The sequence below is a fragment of the Telopea speciosissima genome, chromosome 2 (assembly GCF_018873765.1).
Source record: "Telopea speciosissima isolate NSW1024214 ecotype Mountain lineage chromosome 2, Tspe_v1, whole genome shotgun sequence".
Classification (NCBI taxonomy): Eukaryota; Viridiplantae; Streptophyta; class Magnoliopsida; order Proteales; family Proteaceae; genus Telopea; species Telopea speciosissima.
The window spans coordinates 40,706,289-40,727,024 of NC_057917.1; the positions used below are offsets into that span (position 1 = coordinate 40,706,289).

At 38.4% G+C, this 20,736-nt stretch overlaps 1 protein-coding gene across 5 annotated transcripts in view; it reads right to left on the reverse strand.

Moving 5' to 3' along the window:
- Positions 1–4,795: 4,795 nt before the first annotated feature.
- The window catches only part of LOC122652349 (protein YIPF1 homolog), a 48,315-nt gene continuing 32,374 nt past the window's right edge, over positions 4,796–20,736 (reverse strand). For 2 of the 5 annotated variants that reach the window (XM_043846060.1, XM_043846059.1), the window contains 3 exons: positions 19,476–19,641; positions 6,826–7,099; positions 4,796–5,258 (listed from right to left, as the gene is read on the reverse strand). In XM_043846060.1, the coding sequence (XP_043701995.1) occupies positions 5,061–5,258; positions 6,826–7,099; positions 19,476–19,641 (638 nt within the window). In that variant the 3' untranslated portion in view covers positions 4,796–5,060. Of the gene's footprint in view, positions 5,259–5,527; positions 5,589–6,825; positions 7,100–19,475; positions 19,642–20,736 lie in introns of all 5 variants that reach the window. The other 3 variants (XM_043846063.1, XM_043846064.1, XM_043846062.1) reach the window with 3 other exon arrangements.

Consider the following 20,736-nt stretch of genomic DNA (forward strand, 5'->3'; position numbering starts at 1 on the left):
AGAGATGTAAACGGATGATCGAAAATCCGAATTCGATCTGCATCCGAATCCATTTAGAGGTATCCATATCCAACTAGAGAGTATCCGGATCCGATCACATCCGATCTGTATCTGAGCCGAATCCAATTCGTGTACATCCCTAATTGCAGATAGTCCAGATGCTCACGATTGTGACGCATAATTGCTTGGCTTTTTGGATGTCGTTGAACATTTCTTTTGCCTCTAATTCCTATGTGCTCCATGTAATTTTTAATGTAGCATAGATAAAAATTTCCATCAATAACATAGAAGCCCATTATACTTTTCGATAGCTCTCAGCAAAGATCGCAAACTATGACAGAAGAAGAGGCCGGAAAAAGAGCCTGGTACTCAAGTAGGTCCAAAAATTCATAGTGCTGGTTTTTAGGCAACTCTAATGGTAACTTTGGAATTAAATTTAGATAGGGCACCCAAGTATTAATATTTTTTTTAAATATTATAGAGAGTTGGACCTGAATTGGAAAACACACAATGGTTCTAAGAGCCCAAATAAAATAACATGTAATAGCAAATATATAAAGGATTGAGGTTCAAAGTATGTTTACTCATCACAAGTCAAGGAAAAACTGGAAATATGGTGGAGAACTAATGTACTATGGAGATATTCTATCCATAAGCTCAATTAATCAGTTGCCATTCTCTTAGAGAAGAAGAATAGGAAAGAAAAATACGACATACAATTTCTCTTTCTTCTTCACAAAAAGGGCAAGATTCTTCAAGGGTCATAAAATAAGTCTATCCTTATATGTAAAACTTTCCATAAAAAGACCTTAAGTTTTGGGTGAATGCCACATTTCCAAATAGTATTCCAAACCCTCCTAATAGATAAATTCTTTTTTGGTAGCATCCACATTAACAAACCATATAGCCTTGTTAAACCTAATGTCCTGAACAAGGCCATATGGTTGAGTGGATAAAAAGTTTGTTTCCTTTCCTAGACATGGGACAAAACACAAAATCCTCATGGCTGGTTCTTGCCAATAGCACTATCAAAATTTAAATGCAATTTCATGAGAAATACACTATCTAAGTGAAGGAATATTCCAATCCCTCCCCAATAACCGATTAGATACCTTACTGTTAAATAGAGGGTGGTTATCCTCAATTGGCATCAAGAATACTTGTAGAAGGAAAATATTTAGACTTAAGGACTATGACCCATAATGGTGATGAGTTTCAGATAAACCTCCATCCTAACTTAGTTAATAGAATCTCATTGTGGATAGAATGCAATCTAACACCCAATCCTCCCCCTGATTTAGGCTTACAAACCTCCTTCCAAGGAATACGCAAAAACTTTCTATGATATCTAGATTTACCTCTCTAGAAATCGAGCCTGAATTGTATCCATTTGGGAACAAATATGTTAGGAAACAAGAAACAAGACATCAGATATGTAGGAACTGAGCTAAGGACAGATTTGATAAGGATTAATTTGCCTGCTTGGGATAGTAATGGGATTTTCCATAAAGCTAACTTGCTATGGACTTGTTCAATGACTTGTGACAGAATTCTCTTTTAGATTTACCATTGATCATTGGTGTGCCTAAGTACATAAAATTAACAGACATCTCTTTCATACCTAGTTGAGAACAAATTAAATGCTTTGCCTCCTGCGTTGTATTTGTACTAAAATAGATTTCACTATTATCAAAAGTTTGCTTTTTGTCCTGCAATATCTTCAAAAAGACTAAGGATAACTTTAATAGCCAAAACATCTAAGAGATGAGCACGGCATGAAATGAATATATCATCAACAAAAAGAAGATGTGAGATTTCAAGCCCGAAGCGGGATATTTTAATACCATTGAACATATTTAAACCTCTATATGCAAAAACAAGACGGGACAAACTCTCCATGGCTAAAATAGAGAGATCACGGGCAGCCTGTGCATGCAAAACAACACCCAGCAGCAGCACGCGCAAGGCGTAGTAGGGGCCATCACAAGCGGGGAGCGCACTGGTCACAGGGGACAGTGCGGCAGAGGGCTGCACGCGAAAGGGGCATCGCGCAGTAGGGGGTGTCGCACATGGGTCACAGGGGCAGCGTGCGGCAGGGGCATGCGGCGGGCGAGGGCAGCAGGCCGCAGCCTCTGGCGCGTGGCGTATGCACACCCACAGCAAAAGCCACCTGGTACACATGCCCACGCCCAGTCCATGCAGCAGGCAGCAAGCCCGTGGCCTTCCTCGCATGCATCCCTTCCCCAAATTTTTTTTTTTAATACTGAATAAAAAATTGAGGAGCATCACATATGATAATGGAAAAATTGAAAACATTCTCATAGATAGCGAGGCTCTAAGCCACTGTTGGTAATCAGTGTGAGATCCAGCGGAAGCATAATAGGATCAATAACTATCAATGGGAGATGTCATTCAATAAACAAGAATAACAGGGGAATTGATTGTTACCTAGAGTTTCACATATGCAAAACCTCCAATCGATGATAGCCCTTTCGCAATCGTTCCACACACCACGCACAACTTTGTGTTCCCTCACGATCAAGCCAACTCCTCTACACTCTAGGGTTCTCAAAACCCTAGACTATCTACAAGATCAAACACCAAAAGAGGGAAGAGAAGAGAGGACTTTTTTTACAAGGAGGGGTGGTGCTCCATGTTTTTGTATATGAGAGTCTCACTAGGGTTTTTGGCAATCCAATATATGTTATATCATTGCCCCCTCTTATCCCTAATTGGTGGAACACAAGGGCAGCTAATATTGAGTTTCCTAATAGGACTCAATTACTTAGTCCACAAATCTTCCTAGCCAGGGAAAGATTTCGATTGCTAAAGGAATCCAATATTGAGTCCAATATCTAATATTGACTCAACATCTTTCCTTTTCTAACGCATAGCACATCATATTGATGTTTTAACCACGTTAAATCTCTGTATCATCTTGCTCTATTTTTGTTTTTGTTCGTATTTGTCGGTATTTGTTTTAACAAATATATTTAATACATATAAGGAGATATCCCTTCTGCCTTTAGGTGAGGTGGACAAATATATTTGGAGTTTTGACTCTGTTTGGTCGGTTTTTAGTTATTTCAGCCTTGAAGAATTAAGAAATAAGAATCCTCGCATTCTCATTAAAAAAAAAAAAAAAAAAAAAAAGAGGCTGTGTTTGGTATGCATTCTTGGAATGCTATCTAGGTCGATTTCGTATTTTCGGACGATAAAAACCACTATTTTTATCATTTGAGAATGAAAATTAATATAGAATGCATGCCAAGAATGCATACCAAACGCTGCGCTCTAATGCACCAAATTTGCCAACGGATGATATTATCTCTAAAATGCAGGTAAATTTGGTTTCTCGATGGAACTTATGTCTTTGCTCATCCGAGTCTTTAACCACATCTTCTTGGGCTGCTCTTTCTCCATATCTATTTGGCAAAGTTTCCTAGATATTTTCAATCTTGCTTGGCCGGGGTGTAACTCGATTTATGATCTATTTCAATGGGGGAGAAAGAAAGTTACAGTGGTTCCTTTAAAAGAAACTTGGTTTGTACTTTGTAGGTTTAATTCTAGATACCTGAAAATCCCCAATGGATCGTGAGGTTTAATTCTAGATACCCGAAAATCCCAAATGGATCTCACAATGCAAGACATGAACTGAGAAGCTTCTTGATTATCTCGACAAATAGATTCCAAGATAAGTCAGGGATGACTCTCATGGTTATCAAAACGCATATTCATTGGATTAAATTCAATATAGACGGTTGTTCCTTGGGTAACTCAATATCATAGAAAAATGTTAGAATATTCTTTAATTAAGTAGCTTAAAAGAAATTTCTGCTTTCTTTCATTCTAATCAGATTGCAATGGATAGGAGACACAAAAATAATATTTGGTTTAAAAGTGACTCATATGCAGTGGTTTATTGCTTGTAGCAAGAAGTTATTTAATGGGAATTATCTCAAAAATGAAGGCATATTTCAAGTCTTTTATCAATTCGATTTCATGGAAAATCACTCATTGTTTTAGAAATGTAAATGTCAGAGCGGCTTCTTAATAAAAAATAGCTGCCAAACAAAGAGCTAGTTCATCTTCTTCCTCATCCTCACCTTCTGTAATGAATGACATATCATGGGACGCTCAAGGGAGACCTAGATTCAGGTTTCATCAGTAATCTGATTTTCGTTAGTATGATTTGGTTGCTTTAAACATAAATACCTTTTGTACAAAACAATATTAGGTACCGATTTTTTTTTTATATATATAGGGATAGTGACTTGAATAATCGATCTTATCATGTTTGGTAACAAACATCTAGGTTAAAATCAGGATGTCTTTTAATTTTCTCTGAAATTTACAGGTTGAAGTTTTTTTTGATGGAATACAGGTTGAAGTTTCAGTCCACAATGCTGAACACTAAAAAAAAAGGCCCTTAACTGAACTGTTTTGAAAATTAAACTCCACTGTATGAATCATTTTCCACAATTGTACCTGAATATTTTGGAGGGTCGAACTGTTTGACAAATGTCCTAGGGGAGGTTTGGTTCTTTCACCATAAGGTTTTACTTTGGGTCTCAGACACATGAGGTTTTCTTGAAATTTAAGTAGGGTTGTGTCCATTCATGCTTATATTGAACCATCCTGAAAAGGGCAAAGCAGTGGCAGTAATTCAGAATGCACTTCAGCAGAATATGTATCCAGACAACATTCTCATTCTCTATTAAGAATGCATTTTAGCTTATGAGAATCATAATGTGTATTCTCAGAATGGAAATGCATACCAGACATGGCCCAAATATTTGTCAAAAAGCAATTCCATCTCTTTTGCTTTTCCTGAAGCTTTCACGTGACTTCAATAGAAAGTGAATTCTAAGTCAAATGAAGTAACCATCGCTGGTACTGGATTCTATAGTGTTACATCTCTTTTTCTTTCAAAATACTGCACATTGGAATGAGCAACAAAGTTCTATTAGCTGCATCCATGAAAGTGCCATCTGCCAGGAACACAGAAAACATGGCACCTCAAGCTCACTTTTTAACCATTTGAGTGTAGCAGCTGAGATTTATGGGAAAAAACAGATCTTGATGAAAAGTGCTAGAGCAACTTGCAAAGCAAACGCTGCCACCACCACTACCATGAGATCAGTTGCCTCTATGTAGGACTTTATGTTGAGAGAAACAAAGCAAGCTGAAGCCACACCAGTGAGGATTATGATGATCCATCGGAGAATCTCAACTGGGATCACCAGCAGGATCTGCAACTTGTCGAGGAAAAATGCATTAGGGGTTGTGAGAATGAAAATTCTATCACTGACCACAAAAAACAAGCGTTTGAACTCGTGAATCTTTCCTTCCATAGACTGAAAGTAGAAACAATTGAAACACAGAACTAGGCATCTTTCAGGCAGAGTATGGCTGACAAACTCATGAGTATTTTCTTATGACTCAATAAATTAAAATACAGTAATAGGTAGATTTAACCTAGAGACACTGAGGCAGTATAACTGACAAATACTTATAAAGAGAACACCCATTGTGAAACAGTTCACCACACAGAAGGGAGAAGAGCCCACCCAGTCAACAGCTACCACCTAGGTGATTGGGTGACCTTAAATTACTCAATCACACATATTCTCTTTATTGGCCCAGGAAAAATAACAAACAGCACATACTGCGGATGGTTAAGGTGATCGAGTAGTCAATTTTGACTTCAAAGGCCACCCGGCTAGGATTAGATGGTTATTAGTGACACAGCATGTGTATTGCAAATCAACAGAGGCAGCTTAGCTGCTTTTCAGCATCCAATGCAGAGACAGGATTATTCATGCTCCTGTATCTCTCAAAATTGTCAGCTAGCAAATGACCAATTGGACTGTAATTTTTTGTTCATGTCGGTCAATAAGACACCCCTGGCATTATATCCAAATATTTATTCATGTGCAAACCCCCCCCCCCCCAACCCCCTGGGGAAAAAAAAGTATTAAGATGTTTGAAACAGTAACATTTAGATAAATAAATAAAACAAAGACTTCACATATGCCCGATATTTTCCATTGGATTTTCCTAGCCGCACAGTCACCTTCATGAAAATGGACTAACTTTCCAATCATGACATCCCACATGGAAGCCTCACAGATAGGATGGTGAAACAGGAAACAAAATAATAAAAAAAAAGGGCGTACCCAGTGCACGAGGCTCCCGCCATTGCGGGGTTTGGGGAGGGTCATAATGTACGCAGCCTTACCCCTGTTTCACAGAGAGGCTGTTTCCAGAGACTTGAACGCGTGACCACTTGGTCACAATGGAGCAACCTAACCGTTGCACCAAGGTCCACCCTCAAACAGGAAACAAAATATAAGATTAAAAGAAAAAATCCTAACAACCCCACTGGACAGTCAAATCATTTGGCTAGAATTTTCATTTTCCATTTTATGAATCTCCCAAGCTTCTAAATTCGACTCCCTTGCTCGTTTTCTATCCAAGTGTCAAACATGCAGCATTCCAGAACATAGATTATTTTTCCCTTTTTCTTTGGGTACTTGGCCAGAATATAATTCAATAAGTCAAATATCAAACCAACCAACAACCTCAACTCCATATTTAGCACAATCCTATGTTTATGATTATCCAATCAACGCAATTTTGGGTAGGAAAATTCCTCAAGAGGGTACATGAGGTTTGAATTGTCTGGAGTAAATGGACCTCTCATCCAAGTGGGGGGCTACAGAGGACAAGGAGTGGAAGAATGATCATCCTCCATTTCACGGTTCATGAATCATAAAGCAATCCAAAAAAATAGAAGCCACATTTAGAAAACAGGAAACTTACAGAGCTGAAAATGAAGATGAAGAGAGAATATCCCCACATACACCAGAAATGTACAAGGCTTGCTCTTGATCCAAGATACTGAAGCAAAAAGTAAAATGCCAAAGGCACCAGAAGTGCATAACCATACACTGCACATGCAGCCAAGTTCACATAGTTGACATCGAAGCTCCATGATGTGCTGCTATCATTCTGTTTGCGTATCAGATAGGTAGCACAATTCCCAAGCAAAGCAATCACAAAGACCAATGTGGTGGAGATCCAAACCAGTCCATAACTAAAATGCCACACAAATTCACATTAATTATCCAATTAATGTCTATTAGAATAAAGAAATAGGAAAGCTGCGCGGTCGTGAGGGAGGGGGCATGATGAGATGCTCTAAACTTTGAAAATGAAAACTAGTTACACAAATATTGCAGGTCCACTCGAGTGAAGCAGGAAAATGGAAGATTATACTTAAGACCTCTGCCATGGATGTAGAACACATCCTGACCATCCTTAAACCTATTAGTCAATAAGTGTTTCCAGGCAGACATCCGTCATGAAGGACCAATCTGTTGTTTCAACAATCCAACCAAGTGCCAGGTGGTGTTAAGGCCATAGATTCTATTTTTAGTCACATAAAAAGAGGACATGAAATGGTCAGGATCCAATCTCACAAGATGTATCAACCAGAAGTATGGCAATGACCTCTACACTCCACTTAATTGTTACTCCTCCGAAAGTAAAGTCACCTCAAAAATACAGTCTCGCAACCGAACCTTTGATGCAGTTGCATGTGCATGGCTGGACCGGCATGACCGATCTGGAAACCCAAACCAAGATGAACCAGATCCAAGCTAAGATTTTGGTCCAATAGGGGTTGGCAGGGTTATTTTGTAATTTTCAATTTATTTTATTTTATTATGGAATGTTAGATACGTAGGAGAGTCCATCAGTAGTTTCCTTGTTGGAGTCGATTTCAGTCTTAAAGAGTCTATATATGTACCATTGCGATCGCAAGTGAATAAAATTGAGAATTGAAGAGAGTTTAGTATTGAGTTGATGTCTTGCATTCTTGGGATGACGGTTCAATTTCTGTCTCTGGCTGATCTTCCTTGCCTTGGGTGTAATTGTACCTTTCTTCTTCTTTCTCATTATCAAGGTTTAAAGTAACGGTATCGATCGGGTGATTTTAAGAGATGTATCGTATTGTATTGGACATACATATCGAACACAACAGATACGCATAGAAATGGTCAAGATACACATGGAAATACACTTTTGGAACAAAAAACAATATAAATAAGCAATATATAACAAGTGTCATGCATAAACACTAAAATAGAGAATAATGTATAACCAAACAAGTGCATTAAATTGAAATTGTTATAAAAGATGAGGTTTCTTAGATGTTGTAATCGTCTATAGCCATAAAGATTATTGGATGATTTAAAGGTTGATGTTGTAGCACTCCTTGATTCATTTTTTAGCCAAAAGTGTGAAAAACCAAGATAAGATGCAAGATTTTAGTCTCTTGGTTGAGAGTTTTCCTTCATTTTCCGTTAGAATAGAAGTTGTATCGAGTCTGTGAGTGAAAATTGTTTTTTTTTTATGGAATATATTTGTATGTATCGAGCCGTATCGGCCGATACGTATCGATACATATCCATGCGTATTACCCACAGAACCCTTTACTGGACGTATCGATATGTATCGATACGTATCGGTCATATCGGCCGATATATTTCGATACAATCTAAGACAGTCCATTTAAAAAAAAATAGAGACATATCAGTACCGACCGATACCGATATGTATCGACCGACACAATACGTACTGATACTTTAAACCATGCTCATTATTTTGTTCCTTCTTTGCTTCTTTCTCTTATTACTTGCGTTTCTCCGTACTATCAAGTTCACCTCTGTTCTAGGGTGGTACTTGCAGCCCCATAGGTTGAATCGAGCTCCTACAATTCAACCCTTTTAATCTTGAGATTTGGATCGAAGGAAGCCCTTCCATGGGCGACCAAAACCTTAAGAGTCTCCTATCGTGAGTTCCATACCCATATTCAGATCAGATCTGGTGACTTCCACAGATACGACTTCAAAGTTCTCATATTCATTCTTTTATTGATCCTTTAGGTGGTATTCAGTTGGGCTTAAGAGGGCTTGAAGTTAGGATTTATCCAGAAATTTCAGTTCTCTTGAATAAGTTCTCACCTGCAACCAAGGCTTAAGAGGGCTTGAAAGTCTCTCTTGGAATTTCACTATAGGTTTTACTGTTTGTCAAGAGGTAAGGGATGAACAACTCCTACTATTTATAAGTGATGCCAGAAATTTTATCATTAGCATAACCAATTTCACGAGATCTCGGTTTTTCTGGAGCTCGAGACGAGATGGTCTGCGAGTTAAAAAACTACAATATCTCGTTGAGATCTCGGGGATCTCGGGTCGGCCCAGATCTCGACCCAACGTACATTTTAAAAGTGCCAAATCTTGAGATAACTCGAGCTATCTCGACGAGAGGCTGCTCCACTGCTGCTGCCACTGGTTTTTCACCATTTTTGGGCTGGATTCCATCGGAGAAGCTGCTGCCAGCATCATTCAGCTACACCAAAGCAAGATTAGTGCATGATTTGTGGTTCTTTACATCAATTTTGAAGAACTTTTGAAAGGTAACCATTTTTTCCCCAAATCTTTTTTTTTTTTTTCTAGCCGTGGCATTCATCTCAGCCTCATCATGACTATGATTATGGCCAGGAGAGCACCGGTTCTGAATATAGTGGCTATGGTCAGTTTAGGCAGTCAACACTTGAGTTGGACAATCAAAGCACAGGGTCAAGTTTTGGGCCCATATTCTCAGTCTCAAACCAGCCACACCCATACAAGCCTCAATATGACAGCAGTAATGGATCTCACGCTTCATGGCAACTGCCTGTTATATACCCTAGGATAGGGGACTTGGCATATGCTGATGACAACTCTTATATGACTGTTGTGGCAAACCATATGCAACAGTACAACAACACTATGAAATGGGAAGACTATGTGGCACTAGTGGGGACTGAATGCGTGATTCAATCACATTTTATGGGATGATAGTTGTAACATTGTTAAACAGATTGATATGTTGTACACTTTAACATTTCTAATGCTTATTTAAGTTGTTTTACATTAATTGAATGTTTTGATTGCTTTCTATTACTAAATTATGTGTAGAGTATTTTAGTACGTCGTCGCCTACCAGCCTAGGGTCCGAAGTGAAACTCCTATTTGGACTTTGTTTGTGCAAAATCTGATAGTACCATTGTGTTTAAATGACCTAAAATAGGCTGAGTACCAAGTTTCAGACCCAAACTAGGTCTAAAACCCACCGAAACCAGGTTTCGAGTTGAAAAAAAAAATGCACCAACTCGACCGAGATCTTGAGATATCTCGAGACAACTCGGTTTTTCCCAAGGTCGAAAACTAGTCGAGTTCCGAATTTTAGTTCCTTGAGCATAACAGCCCTTTTTCTCAATTTATTTCTGTTTTATTCCATCCCTACTTTAAATTCTAGAATTGTCACTCCTTTCAAATTTAATTACATTTAAGTCCCAGATTCTATTTTCCTTGTATTCAAGGTCCTAAACTTCAGAATATTTACAAAATTACCACTATACCCTTAACATGAGATATTTATCATTATTGTGAGACCATAACAAACCAAAACTAGGTTTTGGAACTTTCCTTCATAAGGATGTATTTTATTCAAACATTGCCTCTTTCTCCTTTATTGGGGGGGGGGGGGGTCTAGGGAGGATGAATATCTCTTGGTGAGATTTCAGTAATAAAGTCTTCACCAAACTGATAAGCAACTTGAATACCATAAAAGGAAACAAGGTGTTACAAAAGTTGGCTGGCAATGCAGAAACAAGTAAATAAGAGCCCAAACTGCAATCTTCACAATAAAAGGAAGTGTAAGATGTCTGTCAATAGATTGGAAACAAACTCTATTATCGTAATAGGTGCAGTATCCCCATGCAATGGGTTGTACCCACCATTCAATAGATCCGACTCAGGAGATTCTTAACACCAATTCAACTTAATGACATATTGTTAAATTATGTACACCAGAATACCGGTCTTTTGGGTGTTTTATTTATTCTTTATTTATGTATTTATGAGCAAGGGTAGAAATGTAATTAGGGCTGTGACACTGTTCACATGAACAGTGTTGTGAATAATGTTTCCCCTTGTAATCTCTTTTATTATTATAAATAAAGAGCTTGACTGATCTCATTGATCATTCAAGCATTATTCCACAAACCTGTTTTGTTAACATGGTATCAGAGCCAACCATCACCAAGTTATTCCTGGCTTTGTTCTCATCTTCGATTCTAATGAACCGTTTGAGATCACCCAGCCCCACTTGTGCTTTCTTCCTATGCATCTCAGTTTTAAAGGAATGCCAGGTAGAGGGTAACTTAAAAATAATTGCACCCACTAAGAATGCATCAACAACAGGGATATTTTCTTGGTTTAGTTTTGTTCTCAAGTTCTCAAAGTCTGTAATTTGAGGAGTGATTTCCTTGTCTTCTTGAAACTTGAAATCCATGAACTTATCAACCAAGTGGGTCTTTGATAGTTCCTCCTCCTTTTTGAATTGGGCTTCAAGGTTTTCCCAAATCTCTTTTGCAGTCTCATATTTACTATAGGCCTCTGCCAGCCTATCTGATAGGCAGTTCAATAGGTAGTCTTTGCAAAAGTCCTCATCACTTATCCATTGGGCTTCAGTTAGGTCCGTGCAATCAGAAAATTTATTTGTCACAGTGTAGAGAATATTGAGGTACTTCAATCCAAACTGAGTCCTCCTTTTCCAAGAATTGAACTCAGAGCCACTAAAGCTTTCCAATTTGATCATCTCAATTGGAATAGCATGTTTCTCCATTGTTATGTGATTTGTTTATATGCCCAAAGAAAAATTCAAATAAAAATAAATGCTCCAAGGAACAATCACACTTGAGATGGAGAACCCTGGATCTAGACGGTGGAGGAAAAGATAGTGACGGTGCAGCAGCGTCGACACTCGTGATATATACGCTAGTGCTGGCTGCTGGCGCGGGTGTTGGCTGCTCGCGGGTAATGGCCGAACCCAAAAGCTAAAGCTTTGCTTTCTGCCAACGATCTCTGATTTGCCTTTTTTTTTTTTTTAATAGCAATCAAATCAGAATAGCATTAATTGCCTTTCAAATCTAAAGCTGATGAGTAAAAGACAAAAATCCTTTTCAATTCAAAAGGGCAATCAATGCTGTGATAGAGTAATTAATGCTTTAAGAGTGTAGGGTTTAGGGTTTAAGCAATAGGTTGCTTAAAGCATTACACCCTGAGTATCTAGTTTGAAATACCCAGACTGCTGCCTCCAGCTAATATTTATAGGAAAACTAGGGTTTAGGTCAGATGGGCTAATTACTAGATTGCCCCTCACAGCCTGAGTATTAATACAAGTAGGATTATATTAGAACATATGAAGGGCTATTACATAAATACATAAATACCCTTACAATCTCCTCCTGTGTTCTACATATATCCACCACACATGTATAGAAAACCATTGTTCAATTAGTAATTGAATCAATATAAATTGAATAAGTTGAATATCAATAATCCAATAAATCAAATAAGTAAACTCCAAGAAATAAAACTAGGGTTTTAGATCAAAACTAAACCCAACAATAAATCCGAAGTTCCACATGCAGGTGATTAAACCAAAAGATAAAGAAAAGTCCTTGCAATCCATGTGACTTTACTCATCAAGTAAGTCATCCTCATCGAGATCTAGGTTCAACTGTTCTCCTCCATCTTCGTCATTCTCTATAATTTGTCAAATATGAATTTCATAAGATAATATGAATTCAATCATTTGCACAATAGTATCTAGTTCAACAATAAGAACTTAGTGCATTCCATATACGGCTGAAGGTAAATCAAAAACCAATAAGCATCATCATCAAGTTTTTTTACAAGAACTCGATCATATATAGTCTCTATCACAAGGACCATACCATGTTTCCATTTGGAATACTGTGTTCGTCATATCAGTCATAGATTTATGTTGTATCATCAAATTTGGAATGGTATACCATACTATGAAAGATATGTCATCAAATTTGGAATGACATAAAGACTGGCACAATATCATTGAAACTTATCAGACATTTTCCATATTCCTTTGTGGAATAACAAAGTAAGGAAACTTCACATGAAGAATTTGCTACACCATCAAGTTTGGAATGGTTTCACAAACCCCCATACTTAGTAACCTCACTAAGTTATCTGAAACATGTAAACTGTCCCAAATGCTTTCCAAGGTCAGATGAGATTCGAATAATTCAAAATAATACTGGGTTAGGTCTTAAGACTTGACTAAATGGTCTTTAACCCCATCTCCCCCGTAGTTTTGAATGTTCGATCTTTGTTCAATCCCTTTATAAGGGCATCTGCCGTATTATCCTTTGATCTCACATCAATCAAAGTGATAATCTCTTGTTCTGTTCGATAATTCAGCATGGCCTATTTCAGCCTGATGTGTCCCCTCTTACCATTAAAGAGTGAGTTATTCACTATCGTCTTTGTTGCTTGATTATCACAGAATATAGATATAGAGTTTAACTTAAAACTCCTCAATGGAATATCCATGATCAAATCCTTTATCCACTCTGCTTCATCTCCTGCAGAAGCTAGAGCATAAAGTTCCGATTCCATAGATTACAAAGCAATACCAGTCTGTCTCTTGGACTTCCATGCTACAGCTGCTCCTCTTAGTGTAAATACATAACCACTGGTGGATCTGCTGTCTCCCAAATTTGAGCACCAAGATACATCAGAATATCCTTCCAAAGTTGGAGGATGTCCAGTATAACATAGAGCATAACCTAAAGTACCCTTAAGGTATCTCATCAGCCCCGTCAGGGCATCCCAATGCTCTTTTCCAGGATTACTAGTGAAACGACTAAGTATGCCAACCGTAAAGACTATGTCTGGCTTAGTGCAACTCATTGCATGCATGAGACTACCAATCAGTTTAGAATATTCCAACTGATTCATGGTGTCACCTGTGTTAGGTTTCAACCGGTTGTTATAGTCATAGGGTATCTCAATCGGTTTACAATCATTGTATTCCAAACTAGATACTCAAGGTGTAATGCTTTAAGCAACCTATTGGTTAAACCCTAAACCCTAATAATCTCAAAGCATTGATTACTCTATCACAGCATTGATTGCCCTTTTGAATTGAAAAGGATTTTTATCCTTTTCTCATCAGCTTTAGATTTGAAAGGCAATTAATGCTATTCTGATTTGATTGCTATTATAAAAAATAAAATAAAAAAAGGCAAATCAGAGATCGTTGGCAGAAAGCAAAGCTTTAGCTTTTGGGTTCGGCCACTACCAGCGAATAGCCAACACCCGTGCCAGCATCAACACTAGCGTATACATCACGAGTGTCGACGCCGCTGCACCGCTGCTATCTTTTTCTCCGCTGTCTAGATCCAGAGTTCTCCATCTCAGGTGTGATTGTTCCTTGGAGCATTTATTTTTATTTGAATTTTTCCTTGGGCATATAAACAAACCACATAACAATGGAGAAACATGCTGTTCCAATTGAGATGATCAAATTGGAAAGCTTTAGTGGCTTTGAGTTCAGTTCTTGGAAAAGGAGGACTCAGTTTGGACTGAAGTACCTCAATATTTTCTACACTGTGATAAATAAATTTTCTGATTGCACGGACCTAATTAAAGCCCAATGGATAACTGATGAGGACTTTTGCAAAGACTACCTATTGAACTGCCTGTCAAATAGGCTGGCAGAGACCTATAGTAAATATGAGACTGTAAAAGAGATTTAGGAAAACCTTGAAGCCCAATTCAAAAAGGAGGAACTATCAAAGACCCACTTGGTTGATAAGTTCATGGATTTAAAGTTTCAAGAAGACAAGGAAATCACTCCTCAAGTTACAAACTATGAGAACTTGAGAACAAAACTGAACCAAGAAAATATCCCTATTGTTGATGCATTCTTAGTGGGTACAATATTTTTAAGTTACCCTCTACCTGGCATTCCTTTAAAACTGAGATGCATATGAAGAAAACACAAGTGGGGCTGGATGATCTCAAACGGTTCATTAGAATCGAAGATGAGAACAGAGCCAGGAATAACTTAGAGATGGTGAAACAACAACAGGCATCTGCCAATTTAGTTTCACAACCCAAGAAAAATCCTAGGCAGTCCAAGCCACCTAAGAAATAACCCCAACAGTTGGAGGCCAAACAGACTAACTTCAAAAAGAAGGGCAAGTGCAGCAGGCCCACAACTGTGGAAAGTGGGGTCACTATGCATCTAAGTGTGTGGGGGTCCTAAGAAAGGGAACACTGACACACCACAGAAGGAAGTGGACAGACATTTCATCAAGGAAAAGTTGGAAGAAGGGTTGATTTGTGGTACCTTTGTGAAGTCTGCTGATCAGGTTGCTGATATCTTCACTAAAGGATTATCTGGGAAATTGTTCCATCCCATTCTAGTCAAGCTGGGCATGATTGATATATTTGCACCAACTTGAGGGGGAGTGTTAAATTATGTACACCAGAATATCATGGGGGTATTATGGTCTTTTAGGTGTTTTATTTATTCTTTATTTATGTATTTATGAGCAAGGGTAGAAATGTAATTAGGGCTGTGACACTGTTCACATGAACAGTGTCGTGAATAGTGTTTCCCCTTGTAATCTCTTTTATTATTATATATAAAGAACTTGACTGATCTCATTGATCATTCAAGCATTATTCCACAAACCTATTTTGTTAACACATCCTGGATCACCCCATACAATTTTTCAGATTATCCAAAAAAAGGGCATACCCAGTGCACGAGGCTCCTGCCACTGGCGGGGTCTGGAGAGGGTCATAATGTACGCAGCCTTACTCCTACTTTCACAGAGAGGCTGTGTCCAGACTCAAACCCGTGACCAGTTGGTCACAATGGAACAACAGTACTGTTGCACCAAGGCCCACCCTCAGATTATCCAAAGAATGCTAAAAATAGACAAGAACAAGCACCAACTGGACGACACATGCAGCACGGAAAGAACCCCCCAAGCTGCGGAAAAAGAATAAGTATTTCACAAGGCACCAATAAAAGATAGCATTGTGATAGATTTCCTTTTACACTTCTATTTTGGTATCGGAAAATAACGATTTCAACTCCAATGTGGATTTTAATCTCCTTCTGATAAACTTACACTACACGTAGGTAGGACATATTGTACATCATTCATCCCTATATACCAAGCTCACCAAACTAAATAGATTTTAATGGGTTTTTTTTTTTTATGGATGATAAAGGGAATATATTTTTCAATAAAGATATACCTTTTGTTTAAATTAATTAAAAATATAAGGAAATCAGTAGCCATCTAACAAATACATCTCATAAGAGAAGAGCTACATTGTTTATCCCCAGTGTGACATTGCTAAAATGCCCAAAACTCCGAATCCAGTAGTCATGTATTTGATACAGCACTATTTGAGTCCGTCAGGGCTGGAATTGAAAGGAGCCTCAGAAACTGAAGTGGATATTTAGCTCCAGACTTGAGATTCGGTTGAACTCAAAAGGTAAATGATGCAGTAGCCTGGGATTGGCTGAATAAATATGACAAGCATTGGAAGCCAAACTCCTAGCAATACAGCCCGTCAGCCAAATTCAAGACCCATTGGTGGTAAAAGTTAAAAACTTTTTACTTAGTTGGGGGCCTTTTGTAATTTCTTCTGTTAATTATTTATTAGCTAGCTGTCACAAGTTTTTTTAAGTTAAATATCATACTATTTTCTGTTTTTATATAAAGCTTGTAAACCACAATCGATAGCAGTGAATAGAAGTTGATTTTTTATTTAAAATTGAGTTGTGATCTCTCTCTTCTCTCTTTTCTCTCTCTGACATTCTGTTTTCTCCCTTTTCTCTCTCTTGCCATCTGTATCTTCTCTCTCATGCTTCTTCTCTTTCAATTCCCTTCGATCTATCCTGTTCCGCCTTCTATACTTTCTCCTTTTCTTTCTCTTCCTGCAACACAGTGGTTCTCTGTTGCTGTCCATACCTGTTTCTTCCTGCCCGCAGACACTGAAGAAGGCACTCTGCTATGTAACTTCTAAATTCCGTTAACAGAAAATATCCACATCAGTACTGTTTCTGAACCTACAGTTACTATTCTGCTTTCTGGCTTCACATTCTCTGTTTTCAGATCTGAAACAACATGAATAATCCTTACTCTGTTTGTCATAAAAACTAGATCTGTTTGTCATTCTTTTATCCTGACTGCTTAATAGAATCTGTTAATTCATTATTAAGCCCTTTATAAGCCATGAGTATAGTTATAGCCTGGGCCTGTGAGCAGATAGGAATCCAATATTCTCTAACAGAGAACTGTTGGATACCAGCCTGCATTAGTAGAGTTCTTTGGTGATGTTTATGTTAGGGAAAAAAATTATGCAGGTCTTTCATGAAAAAGCAAGGAGAGAACCATGAATTTGCAGATCTACTAGATTGTACAATAGCTTCTAGAAATGTCAGAAACAGAGTTTCTTTGGGTGATGACTGGTGGTCAATAATGCATGCATGCTATTCATGTGTCTTCATGCGTTTGTTCTGTAGTCTTGTAGTTTTCATAATAATCAATAAAGTGCCCTTTCGAAGTTACAGACACCCCCTCCCACAAAAAAACTAATGCTCGACTTGATCCATAAAAGGCTCAAACTCTTGAAGGGTAAACTTCTCTCCTATGCTATGCTGGGAGGCTAGAGCTTTCAGATCTGTTCTCCAATCCTCCTATATTTATTGGTGTGGGATTTTTGGGCTTCCTAAATCTACCATCATAGCCTTGGAAAAATTAATGTGTGCCTTCCTTTGGAAAAAAGCTGAAACCTCCAGATTCCTCCACCCTCTTAGCTGGGCTTCCACTTGCCTTCCCAAAGAGTAGGGAAGCCTTGGATTGAGGAGGATCAAGGACTCCAATACTGTGGGTATTCTCAAATTGATTTGGAAAATTGTGTCCAAACATGACAGTATTTGGGTCAACAAGTGGGATACTTGAGCCTCCTCTCAAAAAGACTCTTTGTGGACAGTTTCTCAGTCCTCCGATGCTTCCTAAGTTTGGCGCAAAATCCTTCACCTCTGCTCCCATTGCTCTTAGTGTCATCTCCTCTAGAATAGCTGATGGAGCCTCTACGTACCTTTGGCTTGACCATTGGAACCCTATGGATGTTCTCTTTTCTGTGGTTGGTGTGCGAGTGGTCTACTCCTCTGGCATCAATAAACATTCCATTGTTGCCTCCATTATCTCCCAAGGTTCTTGGTCTATCCCTTGTCCCGGTCTACTCCTCTGGCATCAATAAACATTCCATTGTTGCCTCCATTATCTCCCAAGGTTCTTAGTCTATCCCTTGTCCCTCCTCTCCAGCCCTCTCCTCGGTGTGGACCTCCCTTTCCCTCTTCCGATGGCCCTCCCCTCCCCTCTGACTCTGTGACATGGCTCCCCTCCCCTAATGGCCTCTTTATTTCCTACATAGCTTGGGACTTTGTTCGAGTTCATTGCCTCTGCCCCCTTTGCCCTTTGGCGGAAGGTTGTTTGGTTCAAGGACCACATCGCTCGCCATAGCTTCAGTCTGGGGAGCCCTAAACCATTGCCTCCCCACCCAGTCCTTCCTCATCCATAGACAGATGCATGTCCCCCCTCCTCTGTTCTCTGTTGGAATGGTTTGGAAGACACTGACCACCTTTTCTTCTCCTGCCCCTTCTCAACCTCAGTTTGGAAAAGAGCCTTAGATCGTTGTTGGCCTCGACTCAGACGATCGCTCCCCTTCTCTAGGGAGTGGCTTTGGATTGACATGACCTTCTCAGGTAGCTCTATATGTGATATTGCAGGGAAGCTTATTTTTGCACCACCATCTCCCACCTCTTGATGGAGTGGAATCTTCGACAAGATTTGGAAAGCCATCTATTTTGATGTCAGCTCCAAGATTCACTTATTATCTCATTGTCCTATTCGTGATACCCCAAGGAACAGGCATATTGTTGTCTCCTGGGGTTAACCTGTTACAGCCTTCTGTCCCTTCCTTTTAGGGCTTGAAGTTGTGCCTTGTTCCCCTTTCCCCCTTGTATACCCCCCTCTCTTTCGGGGTTTTGGTAATGAATTCTTTATTCACCCAAAAAAATGTACAAACTACAAAGACTATCCATTTTGATAAATCTCACTTTTAAAAGTGAAGACCATTAATTACCCACTAATCTTATTCGAAGTTTCCAAGATTATCCCCACTAGTCCCTTTTTTTTTTTGTACATTTAATTTTCTTGTGAAGTTTCAATAAAACATAGAACAAAGGCTACTTTGGGAATGTGAGAAAAACTTAATGCATTCAATAATACAATTGTCGAAGAATTTGGGACAAAAAAATCCAAAGAGGACAGTCTTCACAATACGGAGGGAGAAGAAATGAATTAAACTGACACATAAGCAGGAAATTCTTCAAGAGAATATTTTATGCATCTTAAAAGGAACAGTGGAGTTCAACAACCCCCCCCCCCCTTCCCCACATAAAAAAAAAACTATGTAAATAGCAAGATAATATATGAAACTTACAGGTCAGGGTTAGCATCAATCTTGCTGAAAAAAGTTCCCCCAAGAGGATTCAAAGAACTCATAATTCTTTCAAGGACAGTATCTGTATCCACATTGAAATACTGTGTGTATGACAAAACATTAAACACTCCCTTCCAACCATTTGTCGATGGTTGTTCATCTCCTCCTGCATGGATAAGTACATCACAATGGAAAATTTTAGCAGGAATTGAATATGTAATACAAAATATAATATATTTGGTTTTGGCTCAACTTCGCCAATTTAAAAAATGATTTTCAAAACATAAATTCAAAACAAGGATACAGAAACCGGGTTAATCAGCTTGAGAAGAACCAAATGGGAACAGGGTTCCTGGTCTGGCAGGTCTAGGAAAATCCCTAAACCGGCATTACATCTGCTGTGTGGCTGATGGAGTTTTAGGTCACCTACGGATTAGGGATCAGAAGTCCCCGTAAAACCAGAATCGCAGTAAGATATTGACCAGATTTCAAGAGAATTCAACTAATAGACTAAAGCCAGGTCTGATCTTGCTACAGTCAAGTGGTCTATTTGTCAGGGTGAACAACTTAACCAAATCGGGATGAAATCCAAAGGTCAGATTTCAAGGTATGGAGATTTCCTATTATGATTAGGAAACTGAAATCCTGATTCAGAACAAAAATCGATACACAGAAGTTAGAGCTTTAAACAGATTTAATTATTGATCTGAAGTAATGATATTTTTTTGGATGGATTATTCATCCAAAAGAAACAAGAGTAATGAATTCGGTTTTGAAATTTAATAGTTCAAGGATTCTTAGAAGCACCAGTTTAAAGAAATTTAATAGCAAAAGGATTCTTGAAATTTGATTTGGGTTTTGAAATCAAAACTGATTTGAATTGTAAGAAAAAGAGCTAAAACAGTAGATTGATGGCAATATTAACGGGAATTAATGATGAATCAATGTTGTAGCTGAATAACCATAATTAATGAAGAATCAATTCTGTAACTGATCATGCAGTAAACTACATATTTGAAGTTAAGAAATTACAGCTAACAGAATTAAAAGGAAAGAGAGAAATAGACATATGCACATGGTCCAGATGGGGTCCCAATAGAAGTGTGGAAGAGCTTAGGAAACTATGTCTTATCTTGGTTAACTAACCTGTTTAATAAGATTATGTGCACTGAGAAAATGCCAGATGAATGGAGAAGCTTTGTGATCCTGATTTACAAAAATAAAGGCGATATCCTAACTTACAACAACTGTAGAGGCATAA